Source organism: Sparus aurata, chromosome 5, assembly GCF_900880675.1.
Source record: "Sparus aurata chromosome 5, fSpaAur1.1, whole genome shotgun sequence".
Classification (NCBI taxonomy): Eukaryota; Metazoa; Chordata; class Actinopteri; order Spariformes; family Sparidae; genus Sparus; species Sparus aurata.
The window spans coordinates 34721467-34748707 of NC_044191.1; the positions used below are offsets into that span (position 1 = coordinate 34721467).

Below are 27241 nucleotides of genomic sequence, written 5' to 3' on the forward strand. Positions count from 1 at the left end.
AGTCGTCTCAAAGGGCAAATATATATTGTTCCTCTTAACTAACCTCCTTCCTTCACTTTCCACAGAAAGCGATATTTCCTGGAGCCGGCTACGACGGCATCACCGAGTACAAGTCTGTCATTTACTACCAGGTGAAGCAGCCATGTTGGAACGAGACAGTGAAGGTAAGCGAATGTCAAAGACCCACGTGTGCAGTCCTGTGCCTTCAACACCATATCTCATGCTCCCTAATTAGTTTTCTCAGCTGGATTTACTGTAGCTCAATGCAATGAAATAATCTTCTGCGGAAGATATCAGTACAGAATGTGCTCCTCATACAAATCTCCCAGCTGATAGCGTTTCCTCCGTACGTATAATCCTGTATTCACTCCCCATAATTCCCCTGACTTTTCTTTGCTCCCCGCAAGGTGACAATCCCCATTGAAGACGTGTGTCGGTGTCACCTGAGGGTGATGTTCCGACACAGATCCTCCCAGGACTGTGAGTGACTGTGCCTTATTTGTATGACAAACACCCGTATGTTATCCTGCCAGCGTGTTAAACACAGTTTATCCTCCTGTGTATCCGTCAGCCCGGGACAAATCGGAGAAGCCGTTCGGTATGGCCTTCGTCCGGCTAATGAGAGGAGACGGGACCACGCTGAAGGATGGCAGGCATGAACTTATCGTCTATAAGGTACTGATGCAAGACTGTGGTGTGGTGTTTTTATTCTGTACCAAACTTAATTCACTTAACTTTTAAATAAGGAGATTGTTTTTATCTAATTACACAAAAAAATATGTCTTGAGTAGCTGACAGTGGCTGGATGGATTATGCATGAGTCTCTCCCCAATCAATAAATATGAAATTAGATCTCAGTCGATCAATACGCTCCCATGATTTATTCCCCATTTCATGAATTTCCTAGGTGGATGTGAAGAAGGTGGAGGATGCAAAGGTTTATCTCACCTTGCCAGCGACTTGGGCTGAGGTGGAGGAGAAGGAGAAGCAGACGGGGAAGCAGTTCCATCATTCGGGGGTGATTCCTGTGACTAAAGACAGCTTCCAGCTCGCCACGCTCACCTGCTCCACCAAGCTCACGCAGAACGGTAACGCGGGGCGCCAGTTTCCATTGTTCCCAGTCTGTGATTACCAAAAGATGTCCTGTCACCCGTCAGCTGTAAGAAATGAAACGCTGCCACCATCGCTTCCTCCCCCACAATTGCTGGGAAATTAATTAAACCGATCTGTGTTGCTAATATTTTGCTGATGTGTTGATGTTGATTGATGTAGATCTAATTAGGTTTATATTGAAATTTCATGCATTTAACACAATTATCTTCACAGAGGCTGCGCTGCTGTATACTGATGTGCACGGGCGCGTGTTGAACTTTAAGGTTGGGGGATCACAACGTAAAACATCCAGAGGAAATTTATTGTGTTTAACGTTTGCACACCGTTGAATAATCAGGATACCAGCAGGTGCATCATATCCCGACTTATACTTCTAATGAGACATGGAATACTGCAAGAATTAGAAAACAAACCTATAAAACCAGATACAGATCCCAGCAAGTTATTGTTTGTCGAAAACTGAATACCGTCTGCTTTATTGGTAAAAACGACTGGATTGGTTAGAATCTACAGAGAGCAGGTAAAATGATGCATAGTAATAAGGATAACTGCTAAATAAACCATGTGTTTATTTTAACCCTTAACCCCTTAATGTATCATGTTACTAGCAGTCAAATTTCCGGGTTCACACGACATGATTTCAGTCCTGATCTCGCTGTTTTTGGTGGTTTTTGGAGAAAACGCCATAATCTGGGTCAGATCGGCGTCCGCTCCTATGAACTGTTTTCAAGTCATTCATGCGTCTCGGCTGTCCGACCCTCTGTCGCTGTTCAGTCATGTAGCATACAAACCACATCGACTGTAAGAGTTCAAATTACAGGGCAGAAATTTAGATTAAAGCAGCTCTCCTCTCCGGATGAATCCCGAGCTCCATCAGAGCTGTCTAAAAAACGGTTTACCTCAGAAGCTGAAAGTAGATTGCATGTCCTCCTTAGATTATTAGTTCTGTGTTATTATAAAAGGTAATTGATAAAATTTTGTTGAGTGAACCCTCTGAACCAACTTGTGTCTGCGCTGATGTTTTTCCAGTGGATTTACTGGGCCTGTTGAACTGGAGGTCGAACCCTGAAGATCTGGACCAGAGCCTGCAGAGGCTGATGGAGGTTGAGGGAGGGGAGATTGTCAAAGTGAGTGCTCTTGGCATCACAAATGCTGCACTAAATATGTAATGAGCTGCTATATTTGATGGATGTTGTATAACATCCTTTTTAATGCCACTTTTCTTCTGTTCTCTGCAGTTTCTGCAGGACACTCTGGACGCCCTGTTCAACATTATGATGGAGACCTCAGAGAAGGACACCTACGACACCCTGGTGTTCAACGCCTTGGTGAGTATGTTTTCAACCCACAGTGTCAATGCGAGATAGCTTTGACCATGAAGTGAAGCGCTGTCAACATTCAGAAACAGACAATATTCAACTCCTTCTGTCACTTTTCAGTTGTACAACCAAGTGCAACACCATGAAAGCCTCCCAGGAGAGACTTCCTGATAATGTGCACTGTGACACCCATATTTAACAATCTCTCTGTCTCGATGGTGTCTGAACTCCACCTGCAAGTGTCGTTTGAGACGACTGCGTGCGTGGTCAGACGTCATGTTGTAATAGAGTACAAGCTAGTTCTTTTCTCGCACAACCTGGCTCAGAATAGAGGTGAATCATAGAGCAGCACTGCACAACAAACAAGCAAATACAGTTTGATACGGAGAGTGAACAGTAAACAATGACGCTGATATCAGTTCATGCTCACGTCTTTAAAGTTTTAGAAAAACTTGATTTTAACATTTACATTTTCAAGGTGAGGAATATGCTTGAATTTAAATATAGTCCCTCGTAGAGTTTCAGCAAAACAATCACTTATGTAAACGAAAAATCTTTGAATATATTAAATGAAACAATCCTGTCGTCATGTTTGTTCCTGTGGCTATAAAGAAATATTTTACGGTCTTTTAACTTGTACAGGGCCTTAACTGTGTTCCCCCTTCTCATTTCTAATCAGGTATTTATAATCACTCTCATTGGTGACATCAAGTTCCAGCACTTCAACCCAGTCCTGGAAACTTACATCAACAAGCACTTCAGTGCCACTCTGGCTTACATGTGAGTCTCCGCTCTGTGTTTCCCACCTTTGATCGCTTCACGCTGTTTACTTTTTCTTTTGCTCCTCATACCCACCTACAATAACCAGCAGACCTCCATGCTTGACTCATTCACTCTCTCAGGAAGCTAACCCGGGTCCTCAACTACTACGTGGGCCACGCCGAGGAGCCCGTCCTGACCGAGAGGCTCTACGCTGCACTCAAAGCTCTCAAGTACCTGTTCAGGTTTATCGTGCAGTCACGGGTGCTCTACCTCAGGTACGCTGCCGCGCAAGCATCAGCGCTTCACTCTCAGATTCTAAGGATGAGTAGCTTTGATGCAGTCTTGGCCTTGTTTTTCAGATTCTATGGGAACAGCGAGGACGGGGACGCTTTCTTCAACTCCATCCGAACCCTGTTCCTGTCCTTCAACACTCTGATGGACAGGCCTCTGGATGAGGGGGTGAAGATTAAGGTAAGCTGGAGAAAAATTGTTTCCAGTAGCTGCTTTTTGATTTACTTGTTTCATTTTATATTACTAGTGAAATCAGTCTGTTCATATCAGGCCTTTGTTTCTGCTTCTTGAGAGCCGCTCATCCAAACTACTTCACACTCGACACTGACTGTGTTGTGTTATCAAAACATAAAACTCAAATTAGAAGACGCTTTGTTAGCTCTAACAGGCACCGTGAGAAGGAGGGTTAACCTTCTCTGTACACGGCTCTGGTTATGACGTTATCAGAGTCGCGCTGATTCTAATAATGACCCAGACATTATTTAAGCATTACTCGATGAATGAAACAGTTTATTTACCGTAAATTAATAACACAAACTTCTCTTATTGACGTTACAATGTTAATAATCAATAATCTAATCAACGTAATCCAATTTCTGCGACTGTGTTTTGATAATAGACCCTGTTATTCAGATGCCTGATCATCAGATAAAAAAGATTGCTGCGCCACATTAATAGAAGGTTTTCTGTGAACTGGAGAATCAGTATTTCATGGGAATTCAGTCCTCATCTCTTCCCTGCATGCTGATGGAAAGTCAGGTGAAGTTTAGAGCTTCACAGCAAAACAACAACAAAAGAAATCAACATAATGTGGCTCCGTACGGCTCGTCAGGTGGTGAAATCCGAGTCTCCAGAAGCCCCGAGATCCCGACCTGATTAGAGAAGATGTTATTTACACCCTCGACGTGAGGCCGACCCACTTCAGACGGGGCGCCGGCTCACTCAGCTTAGCATTTAAAGTGAAGGTTTCGGCTTAAAAATGCCGTAAATAACATCTTTTCAAATCAATTAGGGAGCTCATGCCGCCTGAAGCCTCACCCCCGCTGCTGCACAGTGCTGCTCGCTTGTTTATTCAAAGTTTATTAATACTGAATGTTTCATGTGTCCAAATTACATCAAATACAAAACTGCACGGCGGGGCTGCACAGTTAAAGGTGCACATTGTTGTTTAGGAAAATAAGTTCTAACTATAATTACAAAATTTAAGCAATACAACTGAACATAACTAAAACAAGCTGCCATCAGAGAAGAATAAGGTCCCGACAACAATGTCTGAAGCTAGAAAACATGCCACTTGGTCCCCAAACCTACTGAATGCACCTTTAATCAGAATATTAGTACAATCATGATATGGTCAAGTGTGATATCCAAAAAGCAAGAAGCTTAAAGGGATATTCCGGTGTAAGTTTAATCCATGGTCTAAATCACCGTGAAACTGTGTTAGACTCCCTCTGGAGAGATCAAGTTAGCAGACCGCTAATTTACGGAGTTTTATCAACCTCAGAAACGACCGCACGACAACAATACACTGCAGTAAATGGATCCAAATATAAACCGCCACCAAAAAGCCACAAATAATGCTCAGAACAGCACCAAACTTCAGCAACAGTACAAATAGGGTCTCAGCACATAGTCCGGGGCATCTAACCTCCGCTAGCTTAGCTGGATTTCTACTGAAAAGCTGACTAAATTTACCACTCTTCTGCAGCAGCTACCTGTTGACGGGAAGTCCCGACGAGTCGATTACCGAGTGCAGTAGAGTTCCGCGGCTCATGGATGAAAATGTATGATTATGACTCCATGGAAAAGCAATCAAAGTTCATATGTGTCTTACCTGCCAGTTTATAACAGTTATTATCGAGAGCGGACAGGGAAAAGAACGGAATTGAGCATTTCTAACCGCACTCGGTAATCGTCGCGTCTGGACTTCCCCGACCCGGAAGCTGATGGAGGAGAGTTGAACTCTGTTTTTAGCTTCACAGTAGAAATCCAGCTAAGCTAGCGGAGGTTAGATGCCCCGGACTATGTGCTGAGACCCTATTTGTACTGTTGCTGAAGTTTGGTGCTGTTCTGAGCATTATTTGTGGCTTTTTGGTGGCGGTTTATATTTGGATCCATTTACTGCAGTGTATTGTTGTCGTGCGGTCGTTTCTGAGGTTGATAAAACTCCGTAAATTAGCGGTCTGCTAACTTGATCTCTTGAGAGGGAGTCTAACACAGTTTCACGGTGTGTTAGACCATGGATTAAATTTACACCGGAATATCCCTTTAACGTGACAAACATAATAATGTTTATAAAAGTAAAAGATTTGCAGAGCTGCACGGATGTAAGCAAACATGTTAGTTTGACCCCAACAAATGTGACAAACGCTCTTAATCAGGAATTTAATTGTTGTTTCAGTGAAAATGAAAATTGCGAAGCAAAAACAAGATCATTCACACAAATCCTGACTCGTACCACAGTCGTATAATCTGTCAAAATGCATGTTCTGCCGAACGCCCTTGGGCCCGCGGCAACACGTCCGCCGAGCGTGGAGTAGATCAGATGAACGGTGTTTGAGATATGCAGAGGACGACGGAGGAGATTTGTTCCTTTGTAGTCGGATTGAACTGAAAACATTTTTGAATTTCTCAAATCGATCACTTTCCAGCTTGAAAGTAAAAGCAAAAAAAAGCATCCACTGTGTGAAGATGCTGCTTTTTATTTCCAGTCTTAGTATTTGTGAGCGACTGCAGTGGTCCTGCTGTGAAAATTAGCTCCACAGTTATGGAAGTTTTTACAGTATAAAGGTCTACAAATTAACTGCAAAGTGAGTGTGTTCTCCCTGTTGGCCGTCTCAGGAAGGTGAGGAACAGCTCTGCTAAAAAGCTTTCTCTGTACTGAAGAATAAAAACCATCCCCATGCTGCAGCCTGATGATTCTTTGCCTTTACAGGGAGCAATATTGAAATACCTCCCCAGCATCATTAATGACATCCAGACGGTGTTTGATCCCGTGGAGCTCAGGTAACTCTCCAGTGGGTTTGCACTGCAGGAAATGATAATTGCCTGTCTCAGAGCAAATTATCATATTTACTTCTGAGCAAAGAAGGCTTTATTCTCAATTCTTGCTGCTGTAAAATCTACCTGTAACATGTTCCTCTCATTAGCCTCCGTGGCAATAATTACCAGATGTGAGTTATGAAGAGCAGCAAGATTATCACAGCTGCTCTCTTCTTTCATTATGTTCTCAGCGTTCTCCTCGCCAAGTTCATCGAGAGCATTCCCGACTCTCAGCTCGTGCGTCAGAAGCTGGGCTGCATGTGTAAGATGGTGGAGAGTGACCTTTTCAGGCAGCCAGGTAGGAGTCCTCCAGGCTTTAAAACCACATAATGACTTTTTACACAAGATGAAGGAGGGGGAAAAAAAAAACCTCCAGCATCACTCCAACACACACGTCTGTCAGGTCAGGTCCATTAAAAGGAAATGTGCTGTGTGATCCAGTGAGCAGCGAGTGTTTCTCTGCTCTGTCGCCGCAGACTGTCGGGATGTGTTGCTGCCGCTCGTCACCGACCAGCTGAGCGGACAGCTGGACGACCACTCGTGCAAACCGGACCACGAGGCCTGCGTGCAGCTGCTCAGCACCGTGCTGGACAACCTGGACCGCAAGGATGTGGTGAGGAGTCGAGTTCACACAGATTATAAATTAAAGGGTCAATGCACACAGAGACAATAACATCTAGTCTGAAAGAGATTGTGGATCTAAGCGGCTGAAATGAGTTTGCTTTAAGAGCTCAGACATCCGTAGAGACCCCGGAGTAAAAGTGCTGCTGTTCTGCATTAAAAGGAGCCAGTTGAGGTGATCCTGAGCCTCTATTTAGAAGTTTTATGGGCATGTCCGACTGGAAGGAAGCCCGGGGGCAGACCCAGAGCGTGCTGGAGGGATTACATATCCCATCTGGCCTGGTAGCATCTAGTTGTCTCCCCCCTGTAGGAGCTGGAGGATGTAGCTAAACAGAGGAGAGACCGAGCTTTCACCGTGACCAACACGTCGATGCACGCTTCAGACGGAACGGATGGATGGATATTTGGAACATCGAGTCACGCAGACAGCGTGGGGTTTATTTATCAAGGTCTCCGCTAACGCCCAAACACAACGGATGTGAACGGTATTCATCTGTGACGCTCACGCAATTCAAAACTGACAGCAACAGGATGAAATTCTCACAATGCTCACAGCTTTCTGAAGCTGGAGGTGAAATCATTTTTGTTTGAATAACAGTACGAGATATCAAAGCAACGTAAATAACATGTGAGTTTATGAGGAGGGAATCAGGAACTACTCGATAATTAATTACTCATTCATGAGTAGTTCCTAAATAAATAACATTTAATGACTATACATTAGATAATGATGAGTTACTAGAACAGACAGGGGAATACTTTATAGATAATCATTAGGTAATGATTAGTTCATTAATATCTGTGAATCAAAATACTGAGCATCAGTTGTTCCCGATTAAATATGAACCAGCCACCGACAGCTCATTAACTACCAATTACTTAATCATTAATAACATATATAATGTTTAGCCTTGAGTGTTTGACATTAACAGTTATGTTATCATAATTTTGATGATTTTAAACTCTGAATGATACTCTTCTTCTTGAGCTATCGACGACTATGCTAGTATCGATCAGTAGTGAAAATGTAAAAGAGCTCAAAGAACCGCTGACTTCAGGAGCCGGTGGCGAAGTTATCTGGACCAAGAACCAACTAAAAACGTCATGACACCATTTTTAACTGCCAGAGCTGGTGTCGCATGTTCTGATCCGCCAGAGAGTAAACAAAAGATTTTCCCCATGGATGCCAAATTGAATCCAGTCGGCCGTAGTGGTTCCTGGCGCTGCTGGGAATCTGGACAAACATGAACAGTGACCGAACGATGTGACTCTGCGGTTCTTAAAAGGTTCCTGGTTGACCCGTCTCTGAATCAGCACCAGCACCAGCCAGGAACCCGTACGTGGCTCGCTTTGGTTTGACTGTCGAAATTCAAAGATCTTTTTCAAGAAAAGGCACCGGTTCCGAACCAGCCCTCAAACTGCCTTCTTGGTGGAAACGGGGTTTCTGTTATCAAAGTAGTAGCAGATTTCTATCAAATAACCCAGAATTTAATAGACAAATTGTTTCAGCTGTAGTTTGTAGATTTGTTCTACTGAGGACAACTTTATTATTAATCCACAGTAACTGGAACAGAGTCTCTAAAAGACACAAAGCTGTTGAATTTTTAAAAATCTACTTTCAAAACTGTGAGCGCCACAAAAGAAAGTCCTTCCAACTCCACTGAGTAACACTGAAAGAGAAACCTCAGGACAAAGTATCTCAAAGCAAAACAATCCCCAGAGAGCGGGGGGGAAATTATGATAATGTTGTGGGTGAACCGGGTCTCTGTGTGTCGGCTGGTGTTTGTGCCTGAGGTGGTTCTGTCTGTGCAGGGTCCAACCAGAGGCCACGTTCAGCTGATAATGGAGCGGCTTCTTCGCAGGGTTAATCGCACCGTCATCAGCATGGACAGATCGTCCCCGCTCATCGTAAGTCACCCTCAGCGTTAAACATAACAACACTAACACATTAAACACACTTCCATCTTTTAGCAAAACACAAATACAAGGAATATGAGCTGTAAATGCATCTTTTTTCCAGTGAATTCATGTGAGTAATGGCGTCTCCTCTGCTGCAGGGTCACTATCTCGCCTGCATGACGGCCATCCTGAAGCAAATGGATGACATGCATTACGCCCACTACATCAGCACCTTCAAGACGAGACAGGATATCATTGTAAGTGTCCCGGTTCCTCCGCTGTCGGCTACATCTTGTCCCGAAACATCTCATCAATAACAGGCATAAAAACCAGCCGGGCCACTTACGGCTCCTTAAGAGAATATTGATTATAGACATTTCATGCACCGGACTGGACGGACGTGATGAGGATGTCAGCGAGCCTCTATTAGGCGTGTCTGACATGCAGCAGCGCAGCCGTGGATTTGCTGAGCTTGGTTAAAATGTAGGTCTTACTACAGTATTATTATATTTGGGTCGGTCCGTGTCAACTCACAACTCACAACTTTTTTCCGTTAATGTCGTGGATTCTCTCCTCTTTGAAGTTTGGCCCTCTGAGATGAATTTCATCATTTTATGTGATTTCTGAAAATAAGTGGTTTCATTCCAGTTGCTTCTTCTTTTCTTTTCTCACTTGATTGGGTTGAAATGTGTCTTGAACATCCAGGAGACTCCAGGGACGGTTCTCAGCACACATTCGTTTCACTCGAGCTGTCAGAAAGTTTGAAATGGTGAAATATTATATGTGTGTATTGAGCTAAAGAGCTCAGATGAAACCGGACAGTTTCCAGAACGGGCTCATCGGGTTTCACAGAAAAAGATAGAAAACCTTGAAGTCACAGGACAAAAATCTGCATCTCTCTATAAAAGCAAGGAATCTCTGTCTGTCTGTCTGTCTGTCTGTCTGTGCCTCAAATATCTCTGCGGATCAGGATCAGACTGACCTGAGAGTTTCAACATGGCTGCTGCGTGGTTCAAGGGTGTGCGACTTCGCATTTATTTGGACTGCAATGATACCGTTAATAAATTATTACATAAATGCTTTACAAATTCCGCGAGCTGGACCGGGATTTTGCCGGCGGTTTGGTCCCGTTCTGTTCTGTGCATCTAAACTGGCTGTTGTGGATTAATGAGACTAAACGAGTCCGGACCGAGTCGGTTCCGGTCTGAGGAGATCCAGAGACGCGCGGACAACAAAGTGGAATCGGAATCTGTGGATGTTCGTGTGTAGCTAGCCGCTAGCCGCTAGCTACACGGCCCACCTCCCAAGTCGACGGATCGGACGCATCAGCGCGTCCAAAACCGGACCTAGGGTAAATAATGTCCGCCACGCTTTTTCGCGAACATTGCCGTCACGTTTGCTTTGTGTCTGGTGCAGGAAGAAACGGTAACAACGGGCTTTTGTCACGAAAGTGTCCAAGCAGCAAGTTTGGTTGTTGAGGAACAGGAAGTTGTGGGAGGGACGCCGGCGGTGATACAGACAGCGACAGAGATAGCGAGTTTTGAGAGTTGAGAGATTTGTGACATTTAGCGTGTTTGGAGTGTATAGTTAGTGTGTTATGTAGTGTTTGGTGAGTCAAAACATAAAATATAATGGCAAAATCACAATTAGTCAAAAACTAATTAGCCAATTATATCCCTGACGTCCCACCTTCAAACACAACCTCATTTGGCCATCCATGAAAAAGCTACTTAACCTCCCACTTTTCTGTAGGAATACATTTTTCCTACAGGCTCTGCACTAGTATGAAATAAAACCACTGAATCTAATATGACAGCCAGTGTCCAGAATACAAAATAAGCCTCACCAGCTGCTCCTATTTCACTGGATTGGGTTGAAATGTGTTTGATTTTGCAAGGTCAAATACATTAAATGGAAGTTTTTATAATTTTTTCATGTAAATCCGCATTAAGTTGGAGCGCCTCAGTGGGTTTACATGTAATGACCCATTTCTTAAAAGTGCCAGTGTGCAGTTAATATTTAACTCTTCTTCTTCTTCTTCTTCTTCCACCCTCAGGACTTCCTCATGGAGACGTTCATCATGTTTAAGGACCTCATGGGTAACGTGTTCCCGGCTGACTGGATGATCATGAACCTGGTGCAGATGCAGGTCTTCCTCCGGGCCATCAACCAGTACTCGGACGTCCTCAACATGTATTTTCTGGACCAGGCGCATTTTGAGCTGCAGGTGCGTCTCCCTCGCTCGTCACCTCGGCAGAGGTCACATTTCTTATTAATCACAAAATCAAAAGCCTGTGTTATGAGAGGGTAATTAGGGTATTAATATTTGAAAACCCTGCTCCCCTCGCAGCTGTGGAATAACTACTTTCATTTGACGGTGGCGTTCCTCACCCACAAGACACTGCAGCTGGAATCGTTCTCTCAAGAGAAACGGAATAAGATTCTGAACAAGTGAGATCATTTACAATTCATCAAAAAGATTATTTAAAGAGAGAGGACTTCATTTAACGCGACTTTGATTGTACGTTTACCGCAGATACGGCGACATGAGGAAGACGGTCGGGTTTAAGATCAGAGACATGTGGTACAATCTGGGTGAGTGCTCTGCAGCATGTGATCAGAGAGGTTTGTGGGATAGTTTATTCAGTGCCTTCAAGTAATGCGAGGGGAATAACAAGACAATATTTTATATTGTCCGGTTTCACGGAGTCTTGTTGTTTTGTTTGCCACATTATTAGATTCGTCCTCTGTTTGTTGAGAAATGAAGAGGCAGCTTATTGCCTTCTCAAATCAGACTCCGATATTTCTGTGTGATAATGTTTTGTTGTCCCTCAGGCCCGCACAAAATGAAGTTCATCCCGGCCATGGTCGGGCCCATGCTGGAGGTCACGCTGGTGCCGGAGCCGGAGCTGAGGAAAGCCACCATCCCCATCTTCTTCGATATGATGCAGTGTGAGCACAACTTCAGCCCCGGACGCACGTTTGAAACGGTAAAAAAAAAAAAAAAAGTGATTTCAGAACTTCGCTGCACTTTGGTGTGTTTTGTTTTGAGTCAACCGAGGCAGCTCCCGGCTAAATATGACATTTGAGACGCGTATGATGGTGTGATTATTAATTCCCTTCTTATCTCTTTGCAGTTTGAGAACGAACTGATAACAAAATTGGATCAAGAGGTAGAAGGAGGCCGAGGGGATGAGCAGTACAAAGTCCTGCTGGAGAAAACGTAAGGCAGAGCAGCGGATCAAACGCAAAATATTTCTTTTATTCTGAGAGATGTTAAAGTATTACAGCACGCCGATGAAAAATCCATCGACTCTGTGTGATAGGGAATTCACACAGGACTGCTTCTAAAATACAACAAAGGTCTTCAAGATTGTGTTTTTGAAGAAGTCCTCGAGGAGCCAGAAGGACGTGAAAGTCTGTTAGAATCTTAAGCAACCTGTAATCAATAGAAACCCCTCGGAGGAGGAATATACCGTCCCAAACTATCTCAAAAACAGATTTTAATGGTCTGACTTTGGCAAACTGATAAACTTTACAGCTAAAGAGCAGTCTGTGATTGAAGTTTGTTTGTATGTGCAGCTTACTGGAGCACTGCAGGCGCCACAGATACCTGTCACAGTCGGGAGAGGAGCTGGCGCTGCTGCTCAGCAGCCTGCTGGAGAATCTGCTGGCGTACCGCACCATCACACACGACGAAAGTCCGGAGCACCGCATGAGCTGCACCGTCAACGTGCTGGTACGCCCCGCGCCTATATGGGCCGGCGCTGTCTGTGTGTGTGCGCATAAATCATCACCCGGGCCGGTTCTGGGAGGTGCTCGAGGAAAATATGTGTTTTGTAATATGCATTTATTCTGTTTTTAGAATTTCTACAAAGAAAAGAAGAGGGAGGACATTTACATCCGGTGAGTCTCACACACACACACACACACACACACACACACACTAATGGTGTTTGCACTGAGGGGCTCACTGTGTGTAACCGATGTGCTCTTGTACTCAGGTATCTGTACAAGCTGCGAGATTTGCACCTGGACTGTGAGAACTACACGGAGGCGGCCTACACTCTGCTGCTGCACGCTGAGCTGCTGGAGGTCTCCGACACTTCAAAGCAGATTTTGAAAACTATTTGAGCTCTTCGGATCTTTGCTAAGAACCACCGTGATTCTCAGTGTTTACCTGCATGTTGATTTTTCTTCCTCAGTGGTCGGACAAACCCTGCGCGCCTCATCTGATCCCCAGAGACGGGGATCATGTGTGGACCCAGCAGGAGCTGAAGGAGAGGCTCTTCCAGGAGATCATCTGCTATCTGGACAAAGGAAAGGTGAGCGTTAGCTGCAGGGCAGCATGATAATATCAGCGAAAGGATTATTTCCAGTCAGTTTTTCTTAGCGTGCAGACTGGAGGAGCCTGTGTTTACATTTTCCCAGGTGAAGTTACAGCGAGTAGTTTGTTAGCCAGTTAAAAAGAAGCAGGAGGTTGTTGTTTTTTTGGATAATTTTATATATTTTGTCGTGCTGAACGTAGGAACACGACCACTTTTGTCCACGAGCGGCCTCCAAAATCAACCAGCAGCGCATCAGCAGCGTAACCACTAACTGCTGCTAACTGTAGCTGCTGTTAGCCAGTTAGCTCAGTTAGCTCAGCAGCTAGTTTTTCCGACTGGGGATCAGGGCGGCGTTGGTTTTGTTTACACCGCTGTGACGTTTGCTTTGTACCACCAGGACGAGGTTTTCAGAAGTAACTGCAAAACTGTTATTTCATTTTAGTTATAATTTGACTTTAAGACGGAAAACATGATTTATGTGTATGTAATGCCTGCCTGATGATGTTTGTAAATTAGTAAATGTTATGTGATTAATTCTCTGAGTCAGACAAAGAGAAGGAGTCGACATCTCACCAGCATTTATTTACTGCAGCACGACAGAACAGAGTTCAACTGAGAGCACGTCTATCAAGTGCATTTACATTCAGCAGCAACACTTACTGATGAGGATCACAGAGCAGGAGGAGCTTCAGTGTAACGTTAACAACCGAGCCAGCTGAGGTTGTGTTGCACTATTAAGCAGGTTTGCACAAAAAGGAACGTGAACAGTTTCTTATATCGACCCGACCGCTCATCAGCTTCAGATGAGGCTCAGCGTTCTCTTGACCGTCACTAAATACTAAATACTACAAAAGCCGTGAGCGTCGTTAGCTGGGGAACGAGCGAGAGCAAAACAAAAAAGACTAAATTACAAGTTCCAAGCTGGAGCTCTGTAACCATCCTCCTCTGCTTTCTGAAGTAGTTGCCCCCAAAACTATTTATCAGACGTACACAAGACGCACCCGATACCAACCTTTGACAACATCCAGATCTAAATCATCAATCAAGTCTTTTTCTCTTCACTGTGTGTTTACTGCTCCATAATGTTAAGTATAAAAACCCTGTGAGAGGCCGGCGGGCCCGGCAGAACTCTCTCTGGTGTTTCTCCTCTTATTCTCTAACTGGATTTAACTCGTCTCAGATTGATTTATACTTCTGCTCCTTATTTCTCCTCGGGGGGGTTTTTCAGGAGAAACAGGTCAGAATTCAGCGATCGCCAAATAAAGAGATGATTTATTTCTGATAAAACAAATAAAACAAAACTCAGAGAGGCCGATGAGTAAAACAAAAAAAAAAACAGCTTTTCTTAGTTTCTGCTGTCGTACAGGATAATTTGTCTCAGATGAATCTCGTCTCCTGCTCCGTCCTTTCCTTTATTTCTCCCGAGGAAGATGATTTATTGTCTTTGATGAGACAAAAATTGCAATTGTGAGAAATTTCCCCCTTGGATCCTCTAATGTAGCTGGCCCTCGTTGAGAATGCAGCAAAAAGTGAAATGTTTAGCGCAAATATATATGAGAGGCACAATTCAATCAGAGCTACAGTGAATCCAGCAGGTCTTCACTTCCTCCAGTCTTTATCTTTTGTTCAAGAAGTGAGAGGACCACAGAATCATCGTGTCCTGCTCGACGACTCGTTTGTCTCAAGTGTGCAAAGTGTCGATTCGCAACAACGGATTAAGAAAACGCACACACACACAAAATAAAAAAGACTTGGTGTGCAAAGGTTACTAGCTGTAACTCCAGTTCTATGATTACATTTCAGCCCTCTAACTGCAGCTCAAACACATCAGATGCACAACATTCGGTCTGTGACGTGGGAGATCTAACGCCGGTGATGACGCCGCCGAGCTCAGAGCAAAGTTACACAAAGTTATATCTTCATATATTACCAAAAGAGTTCTCTGAAATCTGCCCTCTGAGTCGGCATTTTGAAATTCCAGGGGAAGTTGCCTAAGCTGCTGCACCAGCCGCAGGTTTCTTTGTTGTGTCGGTACTCAGATCTCTTCGCCGGCTGCAAATGTTTTCCCTCTAAGCCGACAGGGTGGGGGTTCCACCGAGGACAGCCGCGGCAGCCAGATGGCAGGAGTCTAGCTCGTGCTCCTTTGTTTTTATGTCGTTGCTTTACGTCCTCCCCTTTTTTAACCGAGCGATGCACTTTGTCTTCTCAGATGTGGGAGAAGGCCATCGAGCTGGGAAAGCAGCTGGCCAAGATGCACGAGAGCCACATGTTCGACTTCATGGAGCTGAGCCAGCTGCTGGTAAGAGGACACGTGCAGTTTAACTCAGCTGTAAACAGAATCACGATCGAAAACCTGCGAGGACGGCGGCTTCACTGATCGACGTGAGCCTGAATGTACATGAATGTGTCGTTTAGACTATCGACGCCTGATTGTGGACAAGAACTGAGCACAATAAGCTGAAAAACAACTTGCAGGAGATGCAGAAGAGATAATCGCACGTCGACCTGTTCATCGACTCGTTTCCGCCCACACTGTGTTTCCTGATGTTTGAATGAATCTATTTATAAAGTCTCTCAGCGGTCGTACTTAAGTCTGATTATGCTCCAATAATCTTTTTCTCATAATTGCACAAAAGAAAATGAGAGCAATCACGTTTCTTCTTTTTTTCGAAGATGTTATTGAAATTAATTTATTTTCAACGATTTCATTCTGCGGCAACAAAGAGACTAATTACACGGCGGAGTGTACGTGCTGCAGCCTCACCATCCTCTTTGTCCTCTGCCACAGAAAAAACAAGCCAAGTTCTATGAGAACATAATGCATGCGATGCGGCCGCAGCCGGAGTACTTTGCTGTGGGATATTACGGCCTCGGATTCCCTTCTTTCCTCAGGGTAAGAAAATAATTACCTATTTCAATAAATATGGACATCATCATGCACCGAGCTTACGCAATGAGCTGCTTCTTTAAACATTTCTCAGGGCAATGTGCAATAATGCCGATAAAGGTTATTGGCTTTTCTGATGACACCAGGGAATGCTGGGATGGACAAATTGGCTTCACTTCTCACGCATAATGGGGGAAATAAGCTCCATCACAATTCAAGCTTTCTATTGAGTTTAATTTGTTTATTCTGCGCCGCAGAACAAGATGTTCATCTACCGAGGGAAGGAGTACGAGTGGCTGGAAGACTTCAGCTTAAAGCTGCTCTCTCAGTTCCCCAACGCAACGCGCATGACCAGCACAGCGCCGCCTGGCGACAACATCAGCAACTCGCCTGCACAGCGTATCCTTCTACGATCATCTGCCACGCTAACGCTCTTTGTTAAGCAAGAGTTTTAGCTACGTTAGTGATCGGAAGGTTGCTGGTTCGAATCTCTGTCTCCCTTCAGCTGCATGACGAAGTATAATCAAGATACTGAACCCCGGATTGCTCCTGATGAGCAGCTGGTTTTTAATTTAATGAAATATTGTTTCTTGTTTTCTATATTTAAACTGTACTTGCTATGTTCTCACCCAGTTTTATTCTGGTTGGTATCAAAGCGCCGTCGACTCTCTCTGTGTAAAACTCGTCTAATTCCTGTTGAAGTTTGTCTAATTGTGGAGGGAGATTATCGTCTTCTGATCTCTGATGTGACGTTTGAAACATGTTGCATTATCAGTTCTTGACTTCCCAGTTATTGTTTCACAGAAAATGAAAACGTCCCGCAGAGTCCAAAAAGATGTTTTTATCAATTCATTAAATTCTCTTTTAGATAAGAGTGAACTATTACATTTACATTGGTGAGGAACCATTTTAACTCAGTCTGAAAGATGTATTTTTAATAAGTCATTCAGACACACATGAGGGCACCGTCTTTATCTGACAGAACCGTTTTTGTGCAGAACAGAACTGATCTACCACTAACGGCTCTCACTGGCCAGCTGGGAGACGTGTTAGCGGCTAGGTCGCTAGTTTAACAAGCTCTCTTAACTGTCTGTAGTCTCATAAACACAGAAAGAAAAGCTACCTGGCCCAGCAGGTGTAGCTCACTGCTACAGGTGTGTGCTTTGTGCTAACTTGGTTAGCTGCTGAACAGGTTGTGTATTGTTGTCATGGTTCACAGTATTCAGTCCCCTCCTGTTATCACAACAAACATGGCTGTTGTTAGGACTCACAGCTGTCAAGCTAACATGTTAGCATTGGGAAATTTAGCTGCACTTTCTCTGCTATTCATGCGCTACTAGCACGCTAATAGCTTTAGCAATGCGTCTGCCTAGCCGTGTGAAAGAGTCGCGGACAGGAGGTGTTTATTATTGTTTTTCTCTTATTTGTCAGATAATTTGATTTATTGATTTCTTTCTGGAGGTTAAGAGATTTTCTACATAATTTATCAACACTTTAACTTCTCATTTCTCATCATCATATCAATATAAAAGTCTGTCTGATGCTGTATGACTAAATCTTAAAAAAGAAGAAAAAGAACGGCATTAACGTCAGCATCAGCTGCACATTGTGTTAATTGTTAATCAGCAAATGTTAGCATGCTAATCAGCTGCACACTAATGGTGATGGTGGTAAACACACCTGCTGAACATGAACCCGTCAGCCCTGACTCTCTGAGCGCTGTGATGTCAGACTCAGTTCAGCCTCGCAGAGCTGCAGCGACGCTGTGGACTCCTGACAATTACAGATTTAAAAATAATCTGATTCAATAAAACTTTGCTTTGTCTTCTCCTCCACATAATCTCGCTCTTATCCTTAGCTGAACTTCAGACATCCAGAGCTTCACCGTCAAGCCTGTTCTCACCGTGCCGCAGCAGTTTAAAGACAAGGGGGTTCCAGAGCAGATATTAAAGTGCGTAACAGAACACTTAAAGGCTGATTTATTTTCTCGTGAACACCCGGGGATTTATAGTTCTCTGGTCAAACCGCTAACTCACCGCTGTCCTTCCCTGTTCTCTCGCAGCTATTACAGAACCAATGAAGTGGACCAGTTCCAGTATTCCCGGCCCTTCAGGAAAGGTGAAAAGGACCCAGACAATGAATTTGCGGTGAGCACTTTTTAAACTTACTCTAAAGCAGCCGGCTCATATATGTAAGCACACAGCAGTAAATCCACAAACAAACGCATAAACAAGCCGGTCTCTGCACATGCCTCCCTCTGGAGATTAACGACGACACTAAAATGTCACCCGTTTATATTTTATTGGTATTAATTCTGCCCTGCAGACCATGTGGATCGAGAGAACGACTTACATCAGCGCCTATCGCTTCCCCGGGATCCTGAAGTGGTTCGAGGTCAAATCTGTCTCAGTGGTAAGAAGCAGCCTCGACGTTTAAACGGCGTGCTTCTCGTTTCCTTCACGTCCTGAAATTGATTGTTGACTTCACTCTCCCGATGAAACAGGAGGAGATCAGTCCTCTGGAGAACGCCGTAGAGACCATGGAGATGGCCAATGAGAAGCTGAGTAACCTGGTGCAGCAGCAGGCCTGCGACCGCTCTCTGTCCATCAACCCTCTGTCCATGATGCTCAGCGGCATCGTTGACCCCGCCGTCATGGGCGGCTTCTCCAACTACGAGAAGGTTCGGCAGTTTTTCTGCTCAATAAGGCAATTTTTCACGCTGAGCGCACTGATCAGCTCAGCTGGTAGAGCGGGCGACCCGCGAACCGGAGGCAGCAGACAGGGTTTGAATGTGACCTTTGACCCCTCGCTGCATGTGTCCCCTCCCCTCCCCTGTTTCATGTCACTCTCTGAGCTGTTCTGTCAAATAAAGCCCCCAGAAAATCATCTCAAACCCGATCAATACTCAATTATTGCAGGTAACAACATGAATGAGTAGCTGATCAGCTCTGAACTCAAAGTGCAGCTGAGTAGAGCAACAACGGCTAATTGTTGGATTATTGAATATTCGCTTTGAGCAATTATTAAGGAAAAAACAGACTAAATTCTCTGATTCCAGCTTTTTAAATGTGAATATTTCTTCATGTTTCTTAAAAACTGAAAAACTTTGGGTTGTGGATGAAACAAGACATTTCAGGAAGTCATCGTGAGCTCTAATTTTTTAATTGATTAATCGAGAGAATGATCGACAGATTATTAGCTGACAATGAAAACGTTCATCAGGTGCAGCAGGACAGAAGAGGCTGATGCTTCTGGTGAAACTAGAAGAAAAGTCGGTAGGATTCATCGTCTGAGAAACAGTCTTTAGTGACAGCAGCTGTCAGACCGGTACCAGTTGGTTCTACCCCCCACGTAAAGCCAACTGGTACCGGTCTGCAAAAATGAGTCCACTCCCTGCAGGACCAGGGACGGACTGTTAGATTTCAGCTGCGGTTCAGCAGTAACTGATTTATTAAAGAATATTCTGCTGTCCAGTGAATGTTTTAGATCCAAGATGAATGGATTCAGAGAAAGAAAGATAAAAACTGAAAGAGAGGTCAAGTTAGACAAACGTTTCCTCGAGCAGTAGTCCAGAACATCATCGTATCTCACATGCATCGTGACTCAGAGCTATAAAACATATTTTATCTCTTCCACTTCGGTCTGAGTCTGTATGTTTGCGTTCAGCGCTCCACGCTGACGCTTTTAATAATCTCCACAGTCTCAGATATGATTCATACTGATCTTGAACCGCCTGTGGGAAGAAGGAGCACGGAGGAATCTGTTCTTGATTAAAAGCTGTTAATGTTTCTGTCGACTGTAACGACTCACAGATCTGATTGGCTCAGCAGCACCATGTGAGTGACACATGGAGGCTGCAGAGCGCTGGCACGTTGAGCTGGACGCATTTTGGTCATTTACTTACTGCTGCTATAGAATACTGCCAAACAACACAACAACAGATGGTCCTGAAACATACAACTGCAGTATTAATGTGAATCTGTAAGTCCTTTGTTCAGCAACACGAGTTAAACTGGCCTGGAGTCTGTTCTCAGTTAGATTTATTCATAAGGGGGCCGCCCGGCCTGTCTGTCTGTCTGTCAGGCTGTGGAAACCTGTTCCTTGGTTCTTGCAGCTATATTTTAAAGCAAGCTGCCCAACTGTCCTCCTGTTTTCCTCCTCTGCAGGCGTTCTTCACGGACACCTACATCCAAGAGCACCCAGAGGACCACGAGCGCATCGAGGTCCTCAAACAACTCATCGCCCTGCAGGTGAGTCCCTCCGCCGTCACCGCCACTGACACCGGCCTCAAAGCACGGCACGTTCCGTAACACTTGAGCGCTCGTCTGCCCCTCCAGATTCCTCTCCTGGCAGATGGGATTCACATCCACGGGGAGAAGACGACGGAGCAGCTGAAGCCCTTACACAACCGTCTGGTGACTTGCTTCGCAGACCTCCGGGAGAAAGTGGAGAAGCATTATGGCGTCATAACCTTGGTGCGTTGCCAGCCGCGAAACTCAATTCAATGTACGAGGGTGCCAACTTAAGCTGTTGGCCCTCTTGCCTTCCTATCAAACGCTTCTCATTCAAAGCAGTGTACATTATATTAGCGCAGGACCATAAATCTTCCTTTAGCCGGTCCGTCGCAAACCCGAGTTCAGCCTGTCATTGTGCTCCTCCCCTGCCAAGACTCCCCCGATGATGCTTAATCCCATTTGTGTGTCCCAGCCCTGCTCTCTCACTGAGAGGAAGAAGAGTCGCGTTGGCTCCGTGGTGATGCCCTACATCCTGTCCTCCACCCTGCGTCGCATGTCCACCGTCTCAACCCTCTCCAACGCCTCCTCGGGCCTCTCCAGCGGCTCCGCATCCTCAGATGGACCCTCCTGCATTTCCTCCCAAGAGTCAGTCTTCCCTCCTCTCCCGCTTCCCCTCGTCTTCCTCTCCCACCGTCTGCTGTTGTGTTGCCATCACCACACAGGCTGCTCTGTGTTTTTTTTTTTTTATCCTTTTGCTCAAATCACTAGTTGTTTTCATGATTACACATCTTTCTCTTTCATCTTTCTCCCCCTTTTTTCCCCTCCTGATTATTCACAAACAGTTCCTTGTTGTCCCGTCCCAGCGATCGCAGGACCTCCATGCTTTCCCGCTCAGAGGAGGACAACAGGATCGCCAGAAAGAACAGGAAGGAGTGGAGCATGAGCAAATCCCAGGTCCTGCTGGAGAGGCCGTCAGACGCCGATGAGGTACGTTCTCATCTTCAGGTGATACTTTTATAAACTGTGTATCCATGAGTTTCCTGGGGAAGCAAATGGGTGAATACTGCAGCGCCCAGTGGAACCAATAACCAGTAACTGACCTCTTCAAAAAATAATCTCTAAAAACAGCGTTCGGCCATTTTCTCTCTGTGTACAGCGATGGGACGTAACTAAGTATAATTTCTCAATACTTTTACATTTTCTGCTACTTCATACTTCCTCTTCACTGCAGTTTGGAGGCAAATATTATACATTTCACTTTTCACTACTTTAACTTACTTAGTTCCTATGCAGATTACTTGCTGCATCGGAGCCAAAGTATTTTTTAAATTACTTAATTTTCCCCAAAAATGAGATTTTATTTGAAAAAAAGATTAAAAAAAGTGATAAATACAACATATGATTATTGCCTGACTAATCAGATAAATGTAAATATTTGTATCATTTACTTTTACTTTTGATACTTAAACTTCCCATGATGTGGCTGCTGGAGTGTTATCTGCATATTCATGTGTTTCCTGTGAAAACAGGCCGTTAGGGAGCGACTCGTTGTGGTTATTCCCGTGAACATTCATCGACTTTCAACCTCTTCTTGTTCCTCATACGTTGAGCTGGAGACACCGTTCAAACTTTAAAACACTCACAAGACCTTAAACTATTGCCGATGTATTCAGTTTTAAAAATATAGTACGGTTTTGAAATGGTCGCAGTTTGAGTTTTAAGGATTTTTAGCTCCTTTTCTGATTTTATAATGGGTGTGTATTGCGTCAGCTAGAGTGCGTGACATCATCGCTAGAGTGGAGAGCAGCTTCAAAGATAAGAGAAAAAATTCTCTTTAGCTTGATTTTGATCCCAAATCTTTTACTTGACATAGACAATATATGCATAGAAATGTAGGAAATCTTACTGGGTGTCAGTTGATGGTCTTATTTCAGATGTAGGACTTACACTTTTGGATTTAGAAGCCAGAGAGCGACAAGAAGTCCAGCCGCCCCCCCATAAGCCGCAATGTTAATTTTGAGGCTAAATTTCTGGAGGAGAGTTCCAGTCAACACTCAAGGAAGAACACAGTTTGATGACGGGCGTTCAGCACTGAGGTGGTTCTCAGTGAGGGTTTGACTCCCTGAGTTACCCAACAGGACTGCTAACGTAGCGTGCTGCTGTCACAATACTGAATTTCTAACTCCGATACAATACCTTGAAAAATATCGATATGCAGTACCATGTTTATTTTTGACAACACATCTAGCTGTGCTAACTAGCTGCATCAGTAACAGTTAGCGGTCACTTTAGCAACCAAGCTACCAGAATCAGGAAACTCGATTGGTCCCGTCAGCACCAAAACTGTCCGGTTCCGGTTTGTACGGTTCTGGTTTGCAGCAGTGAGCAGATACTGTAGCTACAGGTGAAGCTTTCCGTCCAGAGTCGAGAATCAGAACCTCCGCTTTCACCCAAATCAGTGCATAAAGTTCTAAAGTTGTTTTTGGTTAGAAATCTGTGAGAACTGTCCTCCAGAAACACTCTGCGGCTGATGACTCACCTGGAGTGCAGAATGAGTCATCAACATGGTTTTTAAAGGTTTTACAGAAAGTCTGAAATTCTTACAAAACATTTTTTTTTGCCAACGTTGGGCCTGATTCTGGTGTTTAGGTGAGATATACAGGAAGGCAAATGTAATGAATACACTCGAACATCAGGTTTGACTTCATGGGAACTTCTGTGTCTGTGTGTAACATCCTCATTCAGGTGATCATGTGAGCTGTTTACACTAAATATTAGGTTCCTGTTGTTCAGGTGTGGAGTGGGAGTGGCTCCATCATGCATGAGTGTTTAACATGGAAGCCTGCGTCTTTGTTTTTGCATCCAGACTCCTCCTGAGAAGCAGCAGAGGCCCAAGAGTTTACAGTTAGGAGACCGGCGGCTCACCCTCTCCCTGTTCCACGGTGTTTCATCCCAGCTCAGCCTGTCCAATCCCCTCAGCCCGCTACCTGCCTCTCCACACACACCTCGCACCCCGCGCAGCTCCAGTAAGTCGTCTGACAAACACGCCGCGCTGCATGTCATCACTTCATTTCCTCTCACAAAGCTCCATCTCACACACGGGCGAGGAGGAGAATCACGCCTGCTCACCCAAATCAGGTCACACACGTATATTCAGTGACGCTCTGTTCTCTCTCCTGTGGCAGGTTATTCATCGCTTCTCAGTGACAATGATGTCAATATCGTTGACACCCCAGGGACCCCCCCGCCGATGCCTCCGAAGAAGCACCCACACGAGATTGACAACCCCGGGTTCCCCTCAGAAGTACGTCTGCTGGCAGGAACCAGCACCCCCTCACTAATGAATATTTAACCACATGTAAACGTTAAAATATTCTGTTTCTATTTTGCTTTTGAAATCCTAATGTGAAACTCTCCGCACTCATCCCACCACAGTTCACTCCGCCGCTGCCGATGAAAATCGAGAGCAAGCCGCCGCCGCCGCCCCCGAAAACCCGGAAGTCGATGTTCCCGTCGTACGAGCACAGCCCCCACTGAGGCGACACCTACACGCCGCTCCACTAATTCTCTGATTTGGCTGCGATGAGAGCACAGTTTCATTTGTGGCACCAGCTACGAGGGACATTTCTCTGCAGGGGGAAAAAGAAATCCTGATGCAAGCTACGAATAACTCCGGGCAGTCCTTTTGTTCTCAACTCGTAGCTGTTGTTTTGTATTTAAGCCGGTAGGAACAATATGTGAGGGGTTATTGTCGTAAGAGGGTAAGTATATATGATTCTGGGTACGTACGGTCGCGTTTTAAGAGGTAATGAAACAGAGATCAGATGCTTCATTCTTGAAGAAAAGTCAGTGTGTTGTGCAGATTTTATCACTCGCAGGGAAAAAAAGGAACGACCGATGCTGCAATGTAATAATTTTGCTTTTATGTGTTGGAGCGACACTGGATGATTTATTCCCGCCGAGCTGTTTACCGCCATTCCATACCGACATTTCCATACAGGAAAAACAAAAAAGCTGCATTAGATTTATGTCGAACTTGATCAAACTTGAGCAGGGAATAAATGTACAGAATGTAGCTGTTCGTTGGAAATGTTAGCTATTTTTGTGCTTCAGTAATATTATGATCAAATGCATTTTTTTCCTAAAGCGCAATATCTTCAGAGACACTGGATGGCATTATTGAATGTGCAGCAGATTATATTTGTGTTGATGTTTGTGATGAACTGAATACTGTAACTGGTGCCTCCAAACTGCAGGGGAAGGAAATGTTCCCTTAAAGGAACAGGTTGACTTTTTGGGGAAAATGCAAAAGATCCGAATCACTCTCATGTCGGAGCGATAACGTGAGTTTCACAGGAGGCGGGTTAGCTTAGCATAACAACTGGAAAAGCAGGAAACCGCTAGCTCAGGTCTTCTCAAAGCTAACAGAGCCACCAGCACTTAAGTTTTTTAACAATTTGTCTGTTTTTATACGGAAATCTTAAAGGAATACTGGAGTCTGGTCCAAAACAGAGTTGCAGAATTCTGCGAAACAACAGAAGTAGCGGGGGCCGACTGATAACAGCATAAAATAGCTTCATTTGTTATCATTTGTTTTCATTTGTTATCATTTACTAGTATTCACTTGCCCAAGGACTACAGATGGAAACTAGCTAGGAGTCTGGTACAAAGCATCTGTTCTCATTTGTGAGACTAATACTTCAAGTGCACGGTCCTTGATTTAATTACATTTAATCATCTAAGTAATTTGTGGTTATTTGTCCGACTATGGAGACCTGGATTACACTAGTTTCACTGTGAAGCTCCAGAAATGTTTCATGGACTCTGAAACAGCACCTGAGTTTCCATCAGCACGGAGGGGAAAGATAATGACTGGATTTCATTTTCGGATGAACTGTTCCTTGTGTAAAAATAACAACTTATGGTTTTAAGAAGTGTTATGTGAGTGCAGAACAGGACGTCCTCTGATCACGCCTGAATTAGCAGCAAAAGCCAGTAAAAATATATATATAAATCCTTGGATAAAAGTGCTGTTTTCCATTTTCTCCAGCCAACAAAAAGTCAGACGAATAACATCTATAAAACACCAAATTGCTCAGATGATTATAATTAATTCACATCAGTCTGTGAAGAGGTTTAGCTTCTAGCTAATCTGTAGCCTCAGAGCAGGTGAACGAAGCGAAGCGGTGCTCATTTCAAAATTTTGGCTTTTCTGATAACTATAAGGTGTTTATTAGAGAGCTATACATGTGCTGGTAGGTCGATTTTGCAGCCTTCACATAAAGCCAGGCTAGCCGTTTCCCCCTGTTTCCAGTCTTTATGCTAAGCTAAGCTAAGCTAACCGGCTGCTGGCTCCAGGTACGTCCCAAAAAGTCAAACTTCCTCCTTTGAATAACTCTAAACGCTGTACGGTACAAACAGAAATGCCTTTTGAAGTTCACTTTAGTTTTTATATTTCAGGTGTTGGTCGATTTTCTTTCTTTTTTTTTTATTCATTATTGAATTTTAAATTATTGCTTTTCGTTGAATCTTTAACATTTCCACGGTTTTGCACACTCAGTGTGAACAGAGACGGTTTATTTTTATGCGTTAACTGAATCTAATTTCGACACACTGCTTCACTGCGCGCTGTTTAAATCTCATAAAAAGAAGCAATACATTTCATGTGCCTTCAGAGAGATGAATCTATGCATGTAAGCTTTTTTTTTTTAAATAATCAGAAATGGAATTGATACTTAACGTGTCAGTATGTGAGTTTATTTCTAGATTTTAAATGTCTGTACAAGGGATCGACTTGTTTTTGTATTTTTCCTAACAAGCATCAAAGAGATTTTATACAAACAACGCCTTCAGAGATATATAATGATCTTTTCTAAGAACAAACTGTTGACTGAACAGAAATAAAGACTGATTGAAAGAACAACAAAAACGAAGCGTATTGATTATTTTCAGGCGCCCTCTTTCTCTCATAACTACGATCGCGTCGACACAGTAAACACGGATCACTGCGAACCTGCTGCTCACTCTCAGTCGTCTGGAGGTCGATGATGGCGAGAAAAAATACCCATTCGAGCTGAAAACACCTAACAAACTGGTGATTTATGTATTTCAGATACAATTAGCGAGAATGATGCCTCTGCAGCCGAAGCAGGAGCTAAAGATGATCATGGGAGGGCGTCTGCAGGGAGGAGTTTATGGGATGTTTATGGGCGCTGTGCGGCGGGTGCTGGTCCTGCTAATCTGGATTGCTAACGGCCTGTTCCTTCCTGTCAGATAGAGACGTGAGGGATATCACTCTGCTGCGACTCTCAGGAGCTACGACTAAACTGTGAAGTGATGTTCAGCCATGCAGCGACAGCAGCGACGCAACTGCCACATTTAGCTAAACGCCCCGGGAGCTGCGGAGGACCGGAGCTGCCAGAATCAAAAAATAAATAAACAGCTCAATTAATTACAGTCGTTCTTAATGTTTTGCCATTTACACAATCTATGGAATGACACACACACACATTTCCCACGACTACAAACACGATTTTTGCTGTCTTCAAAACTGTTCCAATGTCATTCACTCAAGCCATCACAGCTGCAGCTCGATAAACACACAGTCCCTCACATCAAGGTTGTTCACACACCTGTCTGGATAAAGAACGCAGTTCAGAAACAAACGCAGTTCAGAAACAAACCACGACTCGGTGGGGTCAGCCCTATGTTCCCACATTTCTAGGACATTTCCTACATTTCCCT

General features: G+C 44.2%; 1 protein-coding gene across 2 annotated transcripts in view; it reads left to right on the forward strand.

Moving 5' to 3' along the window:
- dock5 (dedicator of cytokinesis 5) overlaps positions 1 to 26426 on the forward strand; it is a 51334-nt gene extending 24908 nt beyond the window's left edge. Inside the window, exons 15-51 of one of the 2 annotated variants that reach the window (XM_030416546.1) lie at positions 66 to 164; positions 408 to 480; positions 572 to 675; positions 908 to 1088; positions 2143 to 2240; positions 2352 to 2441; positions 3112 to 3212; positions 3335 to 3469; positions 3554 to 3665; positions 6421 to 6491; positions 6719 to 6825; positions 7004 to 7140; positions 8961 to 9056; positions 9206 to 9304; positions 11104 to 11274; positions 11398 to 11498; positions 11584 to 11642; positions 11883 to 12037; positions 12185 to 12270; positions 12630 to 12786; positions 12913 to 12953; positions 13052 to 13142; positions 13253 to 13372; positions 15585 to 15674; positions 16164 to 16268; positions 16520 to 16661; positions 18132 to 18213; positions 18325 to 18409; positions 18588 to 18674; positions 18766 to 18942; positions 20429 to 20512; positions 20600 to 20737; positions 20970 to 21142; positions 21340 to 21484; positions 23364 to 23523; positions 23683 to 23801; positions 23933 to 26426. In XM_030416546.1, coding sequence (XP_030272406.1) covers positions 66 to 164; positions 408 to 480; positions 572 to 675; positions 908 to 1088; positions 2143 to 2240; positions 2352 to 2441; positions 3112 to 3212; positions 3335 to 3469; positions 3554 to 3665; positions 6421 to 6491; positions 6719 to 6825; positions 7004 to 7140; positions 8961 to 9056; positions 9206 to 9304; positions 11104 to 11274; positions 11398 to 11498; positions 11584 to 11642; positions 11883 to 12037; positions 12185 to 12270; positions 12630 to 12786; positions 12913 to 12953; positions 13052 to 13142; positions 13253 to 13372; positions 15585 to 15674; positions 16164 to 16268; positions 16520 to 16661; positions 18132 to 18213; positions 18325 to 18409; positions 18588 to 18674; positions 18766 to 18942; positions 20429 to 20512; positions 20600 to 20737; positions 20970 to 21142; positions 21340 to 21484; positions 23364 to 23523; positions 23683 to 23801; positions 23933 to 24034 — 4173 coding nt within the window. In that variant the 3' untranslated portion in view covers positions 24035 to 26426. The remainder of the gene's footprint in view (positions 1 to 65; positions 165 to 407; positions 481 to 571; positions 676 to 907; positions 1089 to 2142; positions 2241 to 2351; positions 2442 to 3111; positions 3213 to 3334; positions 3470 to 3553; positions 3666 to 6420; positions 6492 to 6718; positions 6826 to 7003; positions 7141 to 8960; positions 9057 to 9205; positions 9305 to 11103; positions 11275 to 11397; positions 11499 to 11583; positions 11643 to 11882; positions 12038 to 12184; positions 12271 to 12629; positions 12787 to 12912; positions 12954 to 13051; positions 13143 to 13252; positions 13373 to 15584; positions 15675 to 16163; positions 16269 to 16519; positions 16662 to 18131; positions 18214 to 18324; positions 18410 to 18587; positions 18675 to 18765; positions 18943 to 20428; positions 20513 to 20599; positions 20738 to 20969; positions 21143 to 21339; positions 21485 to 23363; positions 23524 to 23682; positions 23802 to 23932) is intronic. The other variant, XM_030416547.1, reaches the window with a different exon arrangement.
- Positions 26427 to 27241: the final 815 nt, after the last annotated feature.